This window comes from Petaurus breviceps, unplaced genomic scaffold (assembly GCF_028583685.1).
Source record: "Petaurus breviceps papuanus isolate PSGF00001 unplaced genomic scaffold, PetGlider_PUasm1.0 90919, whole genome shotgun sequence".
NCBI lineage: Eukaryota > Metazoa > Chordata > Mammalia > Diprotodontia > Petauridae > Petaurus > Petaurus breviceps.
Window position 1 is genome coordinate 5,024,567 of NW_027187378.1, and position 14,046 is coordinate 5,038,612.

The 14,046-nt window shown below is 34.9% G+C and overlaps 1 protein-coding gene across 4 annotated transcripts in view; it reads right to left on the reverse strand.

The window, feature by feature from the left end:
• Positions 1-14,046, reverse strand: part of TASP1 (taspase 1) — a 326,885-nt gene that overhangs the window by 36,925 nt on the left and 275,914 nt on the right. For 3 of the 4 annotated variants that reach the window (XM_069075433.1, XM_069075435.1, XM_069075436.1), the window contains one exon: positions 401-474. The exons of the other annotated variant lie outside the window; for it this stretch is intronic. In XM_069075433.1, coding sequence (XP_068931534.1) covers positions 401-474 — 74 coding nt within the window. The remainder of the gene's footprint in view (positions 1-400; positions 475-14,046) is intronic. 4 annotated transcript variants of the gene reach the window in all.

Sequence of the window (14,046 nt, forward strand, 5' to 3'; positions counted from 1 at the left end):
TTAATAAAAACTTTTTAAAAAAAAGCTTACAGTTCAATACAAACATTTCAAATATGAAGTTAAAAGGTTTTTAAGGAGAAAGGAATCTTAAGGGTATAACACATCCTATGTGTAAAGTCTGAAAGGAAAGAAACATGATATCAAAGAAGTATCTCTATCCTATGCATGCTTAAACAAACAGCTGTTAAGTGTGGCCTTAGCAAAAGAGGGTCAGGCCTGCAAACCTCCCTCAGGTGTTTCTTGGATATCTTGTGCTGTTCATCACTGTTCTTCTACAGTCTTACTCCATAAGTAGTGCCAAAGGAAAGCACAGAAGGAATGTACTTGAATCATGTCAGCTTTTTAGAACATTTTAATGGTTCTAGATTTTGCAGGTTACAAAGCAATTTCTATGGCTTACCTTGGCTTTGCCATCCTGGGCTGACATATATCCAACACACATGCTCTCAGTTGTATGACTCCATAGAAACTCCACTACCATGGAGAAAAAAAAACACACAAATAAATGCATTCAGATTAAGCATGGAAAATAAAATCTTTGTATCTTAATAGAAGAGTTAAAAATAAATCTTTGCATTTTAATAGAAGAGGTAAAGATAACATTTCCATAACTACTGATACTCAATACTTTCCATTTGCTCCTTGGTTTGAATTAAAATATGCATGAATGTCAAGAATCATTTAATACTTAAAGCTATGTAATACCACTTATTGTGGAATGAAAATTGAATTTCTTCCCTGTCAAAATTTATGATTATTACATATAATAAAAGCTCTTCTGTTTAGAATCTGCAGTATTTTTGTAAAGTTCTGTAAGTATACAAATTGAGTGAGTGTAATGTTCTGTAATACAGCTTCTTTTAAAAATAATTTTCTGAGTATAGCAACACCCCAAAGTGTGTTTTTTCCAAGGCAAACCAACAAGCCTTTAAAGCAAACGTCTCTACACCTGTCTTTTAAAAAAAATGTCAGAAGTCTGTGATGATCAAAATGCATTACTCAACACTGAAGCCTATGAATACTTGGCCACCAGTCTGTTTATATCTATCAGCCAATTAAGCCTGAAGACAAGTATTTGAATTCAGACATAACTTTAGGATCAGTGATCCTAAGATTTTGAAGCCTTTGCCAGACATCTGTGGAAGAAAAAACCAGAAGGAAAAAAAAATTCTCTTTAGCTATGTGGCTTACTCCCTCATAATTAATTAATCACCCAATCTGCCAATCTGCTCAACAGACTCTCAACTGAAGGCTGTAAGAAAACACCATCACGCAAGTCAAGCAAGCAAGTTTTTACAGATGTTATTCTTCTATACACAAAGTCTGGAATATTCTAAATCTCCTAAGAGTCAATGGACTCAACAAGTCTTACCGAATTTCCCTCTCCATCATGACTAAGTAATTGTATTTGCATACAAAACTGACATTTCTTCAAATACATTTTCATTCTTGTCCCCAAGCAAAAAATGATAATCATTGATAAGTACACTTAGAAAAATAAAAAAGAAAATAAGAAAAGAAAAAAATGACTTTTTTTGCTTTGCAGAAAATCCATAAGGTCCTTCAAAATAGTAAACCACTTTGCTAATTTAAAATGCAAGTCAATTCACAAAACTTGAAATTACTCAAAAATCTTCAAGGTCTACCTTTATACCATAAGGTGAATTACACATGTAAGGAATATTTCTTTTAGTAGTGACTACTTCATTATAATAACCTTTACAAAACACAGTAGTACTCAATTATTCAAAACAATGAGAAAGAAGGGTTGCCAACCTAAACAAAATCTGAAATATGAAATATTTTTAAAGAAATACAATTTTATTAGTTTTAGAATAGACAGCAAATTAAGTAAAGTGAACAACTTGTTTTTAAGTAGAAGTCTTTCAGGAACTTTCTTTAATAACAGAATAATCAACAAATTACATTCCAGTTTTTATTTATAGATGGATTTTTCACAGGTGGCTGAACAAATCTTGTTGTTCCAAGTATTTTTAACCCTACTCCTCTATAATCTTACACAGTTAATTTGTGCATGAGAATACGAGAATAAATTTGCTAATCAAAGGTAAATTCCCAACGTTCAAATGATCATAAATGCTGAAATGAACAAAATTCAAATTTTTAAAGTTTACCTATATTCATATATTTATTTCCCTCTTTAAAAGGAATCAGTGTACTTTCATGACAAATTTTTCATCTTTGGCAAGTACTAATTTCTAGATCCTACTAAGACCTCAGAAAATGACACCTATCAGCCATTTTGAAAATGGCTTTGGGGATATGAACAGACAGTTTTCAGAGGAGGAAATTAAAGATATCTATAAGGATATGAAAAATGCTCTAAATCACTATTGATTAGAGAAATACAAATCAAAACAACTCGAGGTACCACATCTTACTGGTCCAATTGGCTAACATTATAAAACAGGAAAATGATAAATGCTGGAGAGGATGTGCAAAAATTGGAAGACTAATGCATTGTTGATGGAGTTTTGAACCGATCCAGCCATTCTGGAGAGCAAGCTGGAACTATGCCCAAAGGGCTGTAAAAAAGTACATACCTTTTGACCCAGCAATTCTGGGACTATATCCCAAAGAAATCATAGAAGTGGGACAAGGACCCATATATACAAAAATATTTATAGCAGCTCTATTTGTGGTGGCAAAGAATTGGAAATCAAGGGGATGCCCATCAATTGGAGAATGGCTAAACAAGTTGTGGTATATGAATGTAATGGAAAACTATTGTGCTATAAGAAATGAGCAACAGGCAGACTTCATACTAACTTGGAGAGACTTATATAAACTGATACTGAATGAGGAGAGCAGAACCAGGAGAACTTTGTACACAATTACAGACACACCGTATCTGTGACAACTAACTTTGATAGACTGGGCTCCTCTCAGAAATATAAGGTTAGAAGACAACTACAAAAGATTCATGATGGAAGGGGATATCCACATTCAGAGAAAGAACTACAGAGTCTGAATGCAGATTGAAGCAAACTACTTGCTCTCTCTCGTTTGTGTTTTGTTTTGTTCTTTCTTTCTCATTGTTCACCCCATTGGTTATAATCCTTCTTTACAACTTAACTAATGTTTAATGTGAAGGTATTTGTAGAACCTGTATTTGATTACATGTCACCATGGTGGGGAGGGGAGAGGGAAGGGAGAGGGAGAAAATTTGAAACTCAAGGGATTGTGGAAGTGAATGTTGCAAACTAAAAGTAAATAAATAAATTTAAATTTAAAAAAGAAAAGGAAAGAAAATGGCTTTGGATTACTGTTTAGAATAGTGATAACCCAAAATGATTTACTGACAGAATAAAGCCTTCCACCTGGAAAACTTGCCTTAGACAATCTTTTCCATTAGAAAACTAGGAAACAGGGGCAGCTAGGTGGCACAGTGAATAGAGCACTGGTCCTGGAGTCCGGAGAACCTGAATTCAAATCCAGCCTCAGACATCTAACACTAATTGTGTGACCTTGGGCAAGTCACTTAACTCCAACTGCCTTGCTTCCAAATAAAAAAAGAAAACTAGGAAATAAACAATTTTTTAAAAAGATGAATAAAATATTATTATTGGTTAAATTCTTTTAAATGTAAAATTTAAATTACATTAAACTCTAATCTTTAGTTACTTGAGGAGCCAATCCTTTTATTCAGCAGTTAGGTGGTGCTGTGAATAGAGAACTGGGCCTGGAGTCAGGAAGACCCGAGTTCAAATTTGAATTCAGACACTTACTAGTTGTGTAACCCTGGGCAAGTGACAACCTCTGTTTGCCTCAGTTTCCTAATCTGTAAAATGAGGATAATAATAGTACCTACTTCCCAGTGTTGTGAGGATCAAATTAGTTAATAATTGTAAAGTGTTTAGAACACTGTCTGGCACTAGTAAGTACTATGTAAATAGTAGTAGTAGTAGTAATTTTTTAAAAAAATGATAATAATACAGCCTGTTGTTGAACTTTCAATAATAATTAAAACTCAGAATTTTAATAGGAAAAGTGTCATCCTTTACAATTAAAATGTAATTAAACGAGACTAAAGCTTTGATTCCTGCTAATGGGTCAAAATTTCCATATACATCAAAAATAGAATTACATGAGAGTGGCAGCAAATGTTGTTAAGTAGATAGCACTAATACATTATTTTCATTGTGATAACTGGAACATTTATCATTAAGCTAACATTTGTAAAATACCAATATTAGGTACTGGACCTATTTTTTTAAAGCATGGGAAAAACTGTCAATAGGTAATATCAAGATAATTTTTTAAAAGACAAAAATTGCTCAGTATATCTTAACATTAGTTTATGTAAAAAATAAAAATAAGATCTTTGATATATGTTCATCCACAACTGACATCATAATATTTCATGTCAGATGACTGTAATTTGAGGAAAGTAGAAGCAGTGTCAATATATGGTTACAGTGACTGACACTGTGCCACAGAGATGTGTAGAACATGTGTTCTACCAAGATGACAAGCTAATGGGGACTGGGAGGAAAATCAGAATGATTTGTACATAATGTTACAGGCCAGTCTCTGCAAAATTGTTAAAATTACATTAACTGCTTTCAGACTACTGTATTAACCCCTCAGGGTATTCCTCCTGAGAGGGGTTCTACTTCAGTTGTCCTGACAATATACGATGTGTGACAGCTCTCAACTCAAGCTTTGGGGTTTGCCTTCAAGTGGCATTTAAATTGCAACTTCCTCATGTTCTAGGTAACTGCTATTCACACATTGCTTTCTCCTTGGATCTCTCTTTTAAGCAAAGAATCTCCAATCAGTTATCTTATATTAAGATCAAACAAACAAAATTTCCTTACCAGGGCTATGGTGAAATTTTCTGTGTGTACACATATTTTATAGTCAAGCCAGATAGAGAAAACTTGTGCCTTTTTCTAAGTCTTTTTTTTTTTTTGTAAAATGCTTGTACTCAAATTGTTAATAGTCCTCAGCAGAACTGAGTCCCTTCACCATTTAAATCCTCTCTGCTTGCCCTTAATACCCCAGAATTTCTTACAAGGAAAATGGGAACATACTGAGAACCTATTTACGAAGGAATGTTGTCATACTAGCTGGTGCTCCTAAGAACCTGGTTCATAACATACTCTATGCTACTTAGCATAGTGTTTAAATTGTTTATTTAATAAAAACAATTACATTTATTTGAAAAGTTAAGGATTTAAAAATATACATTTAAAAAATCCTCCTCTTAGAGTTTTTCTCAGAGTTATTTGATAGAATGATCTGGGGTGGCCAGGTGGCGAAGTGAGTAAGAGCACAGGCCCCAAAGTTGGGATAACCTGGGATCTAATCCGAGCTTAGACACTTAGCACCACACCCAGAAATAACTGGCCGTGTAACCTTGAGCAAGTTACTTAACCCCAATTGCTCTAAAAAAAAAAAAAAAGAATGATCCTTGGAAAGTCACTTAACCTTTGCCTGCCTCATTTTCATCATCTGTAAAATGAGGATAATAACAGAACCTACCTCTCAGGGTTGCGGTGAAGCTCAAATGCGATATTTGTAAAGCCGTTTACAAACCTCAAAACACTATATAAATGCTAGAGATTATTATTATTAATGTAACTATAAAGGACTCAACAAAAGCGTGTAACAATGCCATACCATTGTGCTATCTTTTCCATCACTACTTTTATTTTAATATACTGCTAGAGAATTCACAAAAAATTCAATTACTGCCAATTCAGTTTGATTTAACAAACTGGTATGCACTGGGAATACAAAAAAAAAAGGAAATAGGTTCCTACATTCAATAAGTTTACATTCTGTTCAGTGGATATAAGTACACAACAATGCAATTACAATTATAATAACGGGAATACAGTTAGAAGGGGAGAAAGGGAGAGAGTGAGGAAGATGGTGGGGAGAGAAAACTAATATTTATGGGAATTAGGAAGGCTTAGGAGGCAAACGATGATAAATCATGACTGAAAAATAATGAGCAAAGAAGTGAAAACTCTACAAAGGCCTATATAGATTTAAAGGGAAGGAAGATAAACAAAGAAAAATGTTGGTCAAATCGTATTTTACATCCTATTTTATGGTCACAAAAATCTCATGAGGCAGGCAAGCTGAGCTTCCCCAAGTGGCTTACCCATAGTTGCATACTTAGTAAGTGGCAGAGCTAGGACTAGCATCCAACTCCCAGCTCATCTGAGTACTAGTCCAGGATAGAATATGTGCCACAAGACACAACCCATATTTTCATTTCATTGTACTGAAAACTGTTTGAAATGGCAAACCGTTGAAATGACTGGAGGTTGGATTTTTTTAAAAGAAAGAATTCGTCATTGTGATAGGATTTTTTACAACTTGTATTTTATTAATTTGTCAAACAATTTACTGAGCAGCTATAAAGAAGAGTGATTTATAGCATCTTTTGATATGAAAAAATTGGCTCCCTAACTTTTGGAAATATCTTCCTGTTTTATAAAATTGTCCTAATAAACATTGTTACTAGTTAAATCAATATTCAGAGTTCCTATATGACTATGTTTCAGAGGCCATGAAAGAATGGGTTTCAGGACTGAGACCTTATAGTGATTAATTACAAGTTCAATGACTGCAGATGGAGTAATGGATGTCATCTTTCTAGTCCAGAAGAAAGTTTGGGGCATACATAGGAAGGTGACTAATTGTAAATAAATATTATAACTGAAAATTTAGACTTGGAAAAGGTAAAATAATTTGAACATAAAGAGAAAGAACTAGAATTCATGTAACTTAAATGCTAAAAGTTCAAATACTATGTCTATCATTAATTCACTTTACAAACTTTGTCTTCTAGTATAGTTTCATCTTTAAAATGGGAAAAAAGATCAGCCAATCTTACAGAAATATTATCAATCTTAGTAATTAGAAAGTGCTGTTGAAACTAAATAACAAGCACTACCCTTCCCCCACAATGTCACTAGGCCCCTCCCACCTAACAGGTGTCTTTAATTCCATTTGAAAATCAGACTTCTTATTTACTTCAAGGAAAACCTTTTTCTACAAGACTAAAATCTAGTTTACTCTTATTGAAAAGTCACATTCTGAGAAGGTTTCTGTGTTTTCAATTTAAAAAAAAATTAAATGGCCAAATTTTAATGTAGTGTAAATGCAGATTGAATTGCCTAGTCACAACTGCTTAAAAATAGAGTGTACTGTGTAATGGAAATAAGTGATATTGCCGGGTGCCACAAGAATATATCTCCTTTGAAGTGCATGTGTTTATAAATGCTCGCCAAATTTTTAATGCCAGTAAAACCAAAAGGCGGTTTGGAATTTTTACTTACAGTAAAATGACCTTTTATCTTTTTAATGTTCCAGGAAGCATCAACTCAACCTAACATTTTTTTTTTATTTTAAAACCACAGAATGCTTTGGTAACAGCAGCAAAAATTAATCATTAGAACAATTTTTCCTCTTCTGAAAAAGAGGGGAAAAACTCACTAGTGTGAAGTTGCAACTGGAAACTGCAGAATTTATTAGATTAAATGGGAAATGATAAAGGAATTTAGCATTTTTCAAGTCATATCAAGTAAAAAATCAACAAGGAACATCTATTGACCTACCTGCTAGGAGAGGAAGTTTTAACTCCTAAAGTTTGATTAACCAAGTATAATAAAATATCATCATATGCAGTTATTAAAAATATAGAATCCTGTTTAGATGGAAGAATTTAATATCCTTTATTTTTAAAGTAAGGCTTCTATCCTGATTTAAAAGTGGTTGTTTTTTCAATCTAGATTTTCACTCAGTGAACATTTCAGTACCTGCTTTTCTATCACTGGCTTCCAATTAACAATAATGTTGTCTTTGTGGAAGGGCTACTGACAAAGATTCATTGCATTTCCAATATAAATCCTATCGCCTTATATCCTGAATGCTTGCACATTCTCAGCTTTTGTTTTTCTTAGCTGTCAACAATCCATGGAAAACCATGCAGCCTGTTTCTCATCGTGCTCTGTCTCCCAACAGGGCTGATCCAAACATGGAGATCCTGCTCACTTCAAAGGGAGTTAGTTCGATGCTCAGATCAGTTCCATGAGGGCAAGTGAATAAGACAAGAAATGGGACTGTGTTGAAAGATTAGGAATTTATCCCATATAATTATATCTGCATGAACTCTAATTAAATGTATCTAATCACAAGCTTAAAATGAGAGAGAACTCATTATTTTCTTCACTGGAAAGCTCTGTGTGCTTTTGTTTACATATTTATTAACCATGCTATGCGCAGCGGCACCAATAAAGCCCATCTGCAGGGGCCTGGAAAACACATGAAAAGTACACAACGGTACTTCAGCAGGTAGAAATACATTGTTTTTCTCTTAAGAGCTGAGAGAAAATGAATTCTTCTCAGCTGTTTCATTCCATGGGCAGGCATTTGTTTTGTTTTAAGACAGTGATCTCTGTCCATGCCTTGCCAGCTTTTCATTACTGTGAGATGGGTGTTGCAACCATGTTCACATCCAAATTGTCCATTTATGAGATCATTTGCAAGTCCCTGTCTTCTGTTCTTTTTTTCAGTTGCTTCTGAACTTTCTTGCCTTTCCCCTCCTTATCCCACTCATCATTACCCAACATTCAACTTCCCATAACATTTATTTTTAAAAAAAGGATAGGATTGCATATTCTGTGGCAGTACAAACTGGAAATAAAGTGGCAATATTTTCTTCTGCTGCTATAGAATTATTGAAACAAGCTTTCACTTGACCTCACCTTAAAAATAATAACAGCACTTTTTACTATTTAACATCTGAAGTGGAGTCATATCTTATGCAGGCATACAGGGTTAGGTTCTAAAGTAAGTGTGTAAAGTAAAAAAATCCAATACAGTAAAAATTACCCTTCAAAACCATTAAATGAGTCATTATACAGTGTAATCTCTTTATACCAACTTTAATTGAAAGGGTTAGGATTTCTTTAAAAGAAAGTAGTCTGTACCAGAGAATAAATCAATCTGTGATGGTTGCTATGGAGATAGAATGCAAAATTTATTTTTCATTATAGCAAAGCCAGGAAAAGAGGCAGGAACCAAGTTTTCTGTTCAAAGGAAAACAAAAACAGGTGAAGATAAATGGCAGAAAATATATATTAGGGAAATATGGTCTCACATCAATGTGATTGCATTTAGCCACAGCATAACTGTTCCTTCTTTCTGATTCACAATGAGACAAAAAAGGATATAAGAAGTCAAAAAGAACACAGGAAGGATCTTCTAGCTGTCTAAGAATGCTAGGAAGGACAACTAAGGTTGTCATGCATACACACCAAACCAGAATGAATAGTGTGGGTATATGAAGTATTGATTCTAAAATTACACAGTGAGGCCAAGATATTCACAGAATGGATTCCCATCTCTCATCTCTTGAACAATCCACGACAGACATTTACTCAGTGGAATGGCAACAGAATCCCTCTCTCTGTTTCAGTCTCTTCTCTCTTTTTTCTTTTTCTTTTTCCCTACCAGGTCATATAGTTGGATTCAGATAAGTTATATGTGAGTATAATGTGCCCACTTTGTACCTACTTTGCATCAGTTGCTACTGAGTTTTTTAAAAAGCACCTGAATATGTTGGTTCTGATAAAAATGAATTATCCATGAACTCAAGACTCTATTGCAAATAATCAATTGGTCATATGGGCATCTAGGTTCTCACAAAACTTCCCTAAGCAGGAAGGGGGATTGATTCATGATGTTTTCTCTTTGTATTCACTCTCTACAGTACTTGTACCTCAGAGCTGGGCTCTTTTACTTCTCTTCCACTGCCACCAGTCCTTGTCTGGTCTAGTGGGATCCCGACTATTTTTAAAATTCTCTTGACTTTGGAGTGAACATGCCCTTTGTTTTGCCCCACACAGACCACACATATAAAATGTAATGATTCTGGAGGGCAAAGACTGCATCATTTTTTAATCTTTGTCTCCTTTAGTCCTCAGCCCAAATTGCACATAGCAGACACTTAACATATGTTTGAATTGTTGAACTGAAGATAGAGTCTTCAAAAGCTAACGGAAATGATGCAAAATAAAACTAGTTTATAGAACACAGAATTGACAAGTTACAGAGGGCAGAAACCTCTTATTCTGACAGATCTTCAACTTCTCTATAAATGGTTGGCACAGCTTCTGGAATTAAATAATCCTGTTCCAATGTTAGGTTCCTCGACCCTGACTGCCAAATGATTGGCTATCATACTGTCTCAGGAAAAAAGAAGCTGTAATACATCCTTTTCTGTGGTTACCTCCAGATAAACTCCCTGTTCCTTTTTGCTTCAGAATTGGCATCCTCTCCTGGGCTTTATTCAACAAATTACAGGGTCAGTGCTTCTAGGTGCTATTATTCCTTTACATTTGCAAAGCTCTACCCCACTTCTACAAACTTAGATGTATGAGGAATGTCTTACATCCCCCTCCCCCCCCCAGGGAAGTGTTCACACAAGATCTCCTAAACTTTACAAGTTTGTAATCCTATACAAACATTACACATATAATAATAACCCCACAAAATTCCCACCAGCATTAAGGGAAGAATATATTCATAACAGAAGGTAAAGGCAAGAAAAAAATCTCTAAATGTTGGATAAGGTAAAGGAGAAAGAAAAAGAAAAATATTCCTTGGGGAGTATAGGAGAGAATGTTAAAAGAGAGGGAAGGGAGCAACCTTTGGTCTGATTATTTGCTCACTTTGCTCCCCACTCTTCCCTGGCAAGAAAGTTTTTCAGCTTTTGTTTAGTCACCCTTGTAAATGGTTTCTCTCTCTCCATGCCCTCCTCTTGCTTCCATAAAATAACAAGGAAAAGCTGACCGATCAATCAACACACATTTATTAAGTACCCCATGGTGCACAGTGCTAGACAATGGGGATGCAAATACAAGGGCAAGAAATTAACATTAAAAAGGAGGGCAACAATATTTACATAAATAAATATGTACAAAAAGCATACAAAGGAAGTACTAGTATAGCAGTTCTTCCTGTGATGGCAAAGAACTGGAAATTGAGGGGATGCCCATCAAATAGAGAATGGTTGAAGAAGTTGTGCCATATGATTATAATAGAATACTACTGTGCTATAAGAAATGATGAAGGGGATGGCTTCAGAAAAACTTAGGAAAATTTCTATGAGCTGATGCAAAGTGAAATGAGCAGAACAGAACATTGAACACAGTAACAGCAATACTGTAACAACTATCAACTGTGCAAGTTTTACCTAATCTGATAAATACAATGATCCATGATAATCCCAAAGGACTGATGATTAAAAATGCTACCCACCTCCAGAGAGAGAAATGATGAAGTGCAGGTTAAGGCATATTTTTTCCACTTTCTTTTATTTTTTTCCAATGTGGCTAATGTGAAAATATATTTTGCATGACTTCATATGTATAGGGTATCATACTTCTTGCTTTTTCAGTAGGTGGAGGAGGGGAGGAGGAAGGGAGAGAATTTGGAACTGAGAATTTAAAAAAAAAGAGCAAGTATAGGGTGATGTGGGGAGGAAGACTCAACAAGATGAGGGGACCAGAAAAAGCTCCATGCAGCTTGAATGAATTTTTGAAAGGATTCTAAGCAAAATACATGGGGAGGGAGAACACTCCAGGCATTGGGGGACAGTCAATGCAAAGTCACAGAGGTAAGAGTAGGAGTGTTGTATGTTATGAATGGCAAGATGGGCAGTATGACTGAATGATCTTTTGTGAGTGGTATTAAAGGATAAGAAGTCTGGAAAAGTAGGAAGGGGTCAGGCTGTATAGACTTGAAATGGTAAATCCAAAGGTTGATATTTGATCCTAATGGTAACAGGAAATCACTGAATATGGGGCAGGATGATGTGGTCAGACTTCTACCTTTTGGAAAATAATTTTGTTATCTATGTAGTATGAACTGGAGTGGGAAAATACTTGAAGCAGAGAACAATTAGGAAGCTATTGATGTTGTTTAGATGGGAGGTGATAATGGTCTGCACTAAGGTAATTTCTCTTTGGGTGGAGAGGACATGGATGCAAGAGATGTGGAGGTGAAAATACAAGATTTGGCAATTGGATGTGTTAATGTGAGTGAAACGAAGAAATTGAGGAAGATACCATAGTTGCAAACCTGGTGACTGGAATGATGGCAGGTTTCTCAACAGAAATAGGGAAGTCCATGAGATGGGTATATTTAAGGGGAAGAGTTCTATTCTGACCATATTGAATCTGAGATATCTTTGTGACATCTACTTCAAAACATCTAATAGGCAGTTGGTAATGCAGAGCTGAATCTGAAGAGACTAGGGTTGGATACAGAAAACTGGTAGTCATATAAACAGAAATGCTAATTGAACCTACGATCACTGACAAAGTCATTTAATGAAAGAGTATATAGAAAGAAGGGTAGAGGGCCCAGGATGTGACAATGGATGATCTTCTAGTAAATGACTGTAGGGGGAAATTAGAAGGGAAGAAAAGGAGGGAGAGAGTCAGAGAGAGAGAGAGACAGAGAAAGACAGAGACAAAGAGAGACAGAGAGAGACAGAAATACTCACTGATAGGATGTAGTAATTGCTATATAAGAGTAAAACAAACAACTTAGTGCCATCACATCCAGAACGTGAAGGGTAACAGTAATATAAGCATGCTAATTACAAATCTTAGATTAACCAGTATTTTTTGATTGATAGAAAGGGAAGAGCTATCCTAAAAGTATATCCACATACATGAGTAACAAAAAAATAAAGAAGTAGAAAGGAAAAGATGAACATTCCCCATACTTCATTCTTGACTTCCTCTGCTATTGTCTGTTGGGTAACCTACTTTCTGACCTTTGTCATGTACATAGCAAAGAGTAATGGTTTCCTAAGAAGTCTGTCAAAAATTAATAGAAAATTGTTCAGGGTTCTTTTAAAGAGGAAATCCTACTCTATCTATAATTTTCAGACATATAGATGATTACAGAAAGTGCTGAAATTTAAAAGCATTTTATTTTATTAAAAAGTATTTTATTGAGTGCATTTAAGTTCAAAAGTTATAAAAGCTGTTAAGTTGAGTTATAAATGGTGCCCCAAAAAAGAGCAGGATATAATAAAAAGAATACTAAACTTGCAGTCTGGTTATGTAGGGGGTTGAGTTATGGCTCCAATGCTTACTGGTTGTGTGGCCATGGACAAATCTCATCTATAAGCATCAATTTCTTCATCTTAAAATAAGAGTAATAATGCTTTCAGTATCTGTTAGGAGAGTTGGGCACGCAAAAGTAGAAAAAGCAACAAGATATAGTATGGGAAAAAACCAGTGATTTTTGAGCATGGGCCCTGAATTCAAATCTGCTCGGCTACTTACTATCCATGTGACCCTGGACAAATCTCTTCCCCTTCTGGGTCTCAGTTTCTGAATCTGCAAAATGAGGAAGTTGAATAGATACCTGCAGGATTTCTTATAGCTCTAAATTCCTACGCCTGCTGACAACCAAAGTGCCAATGAAGTTCCAGGGAAAGTCATGAAAAAGCCTAGTACATAGTGTGTCCTCTCTTGCTGCTACACGAATTATACTAGATGGTCAGGGGACACTGATTTACTGCATAACTAAAGAAGAACAAATGAATTCTCAGGACTGAATTTGATGCAGACATAATACTGGAATAACTAACCATTATTTTACTTTCTGGTAGGCAACTGAGTAGCAATAGAGATCATTCTAAACAGATTATATAACTCTTTTGGCTCTTTATGGAGAGACTTATTCAACCTCCATTTTTTTTTTGTTTTGGTCATTACTTACCCAACTGTTCCTATTATCATTTAGTACAACTGACAATGAGCTGAACACCAAATACAGTAAGAAAATTGCTTCTAGCTTACCAAAATATGTATTTAATGAAGAATGATCATCTTACATATAAGTACATTTTATTTGGAGGGAAAAAATAAAATAATAATGAATTTATTTCGGCTCTGATAAAAAAATACTATGTACGTACATGGTGATATTATTTTTATACTTCTAAACAACTGAATGACAAAGGTCAACTATAAATGTCAT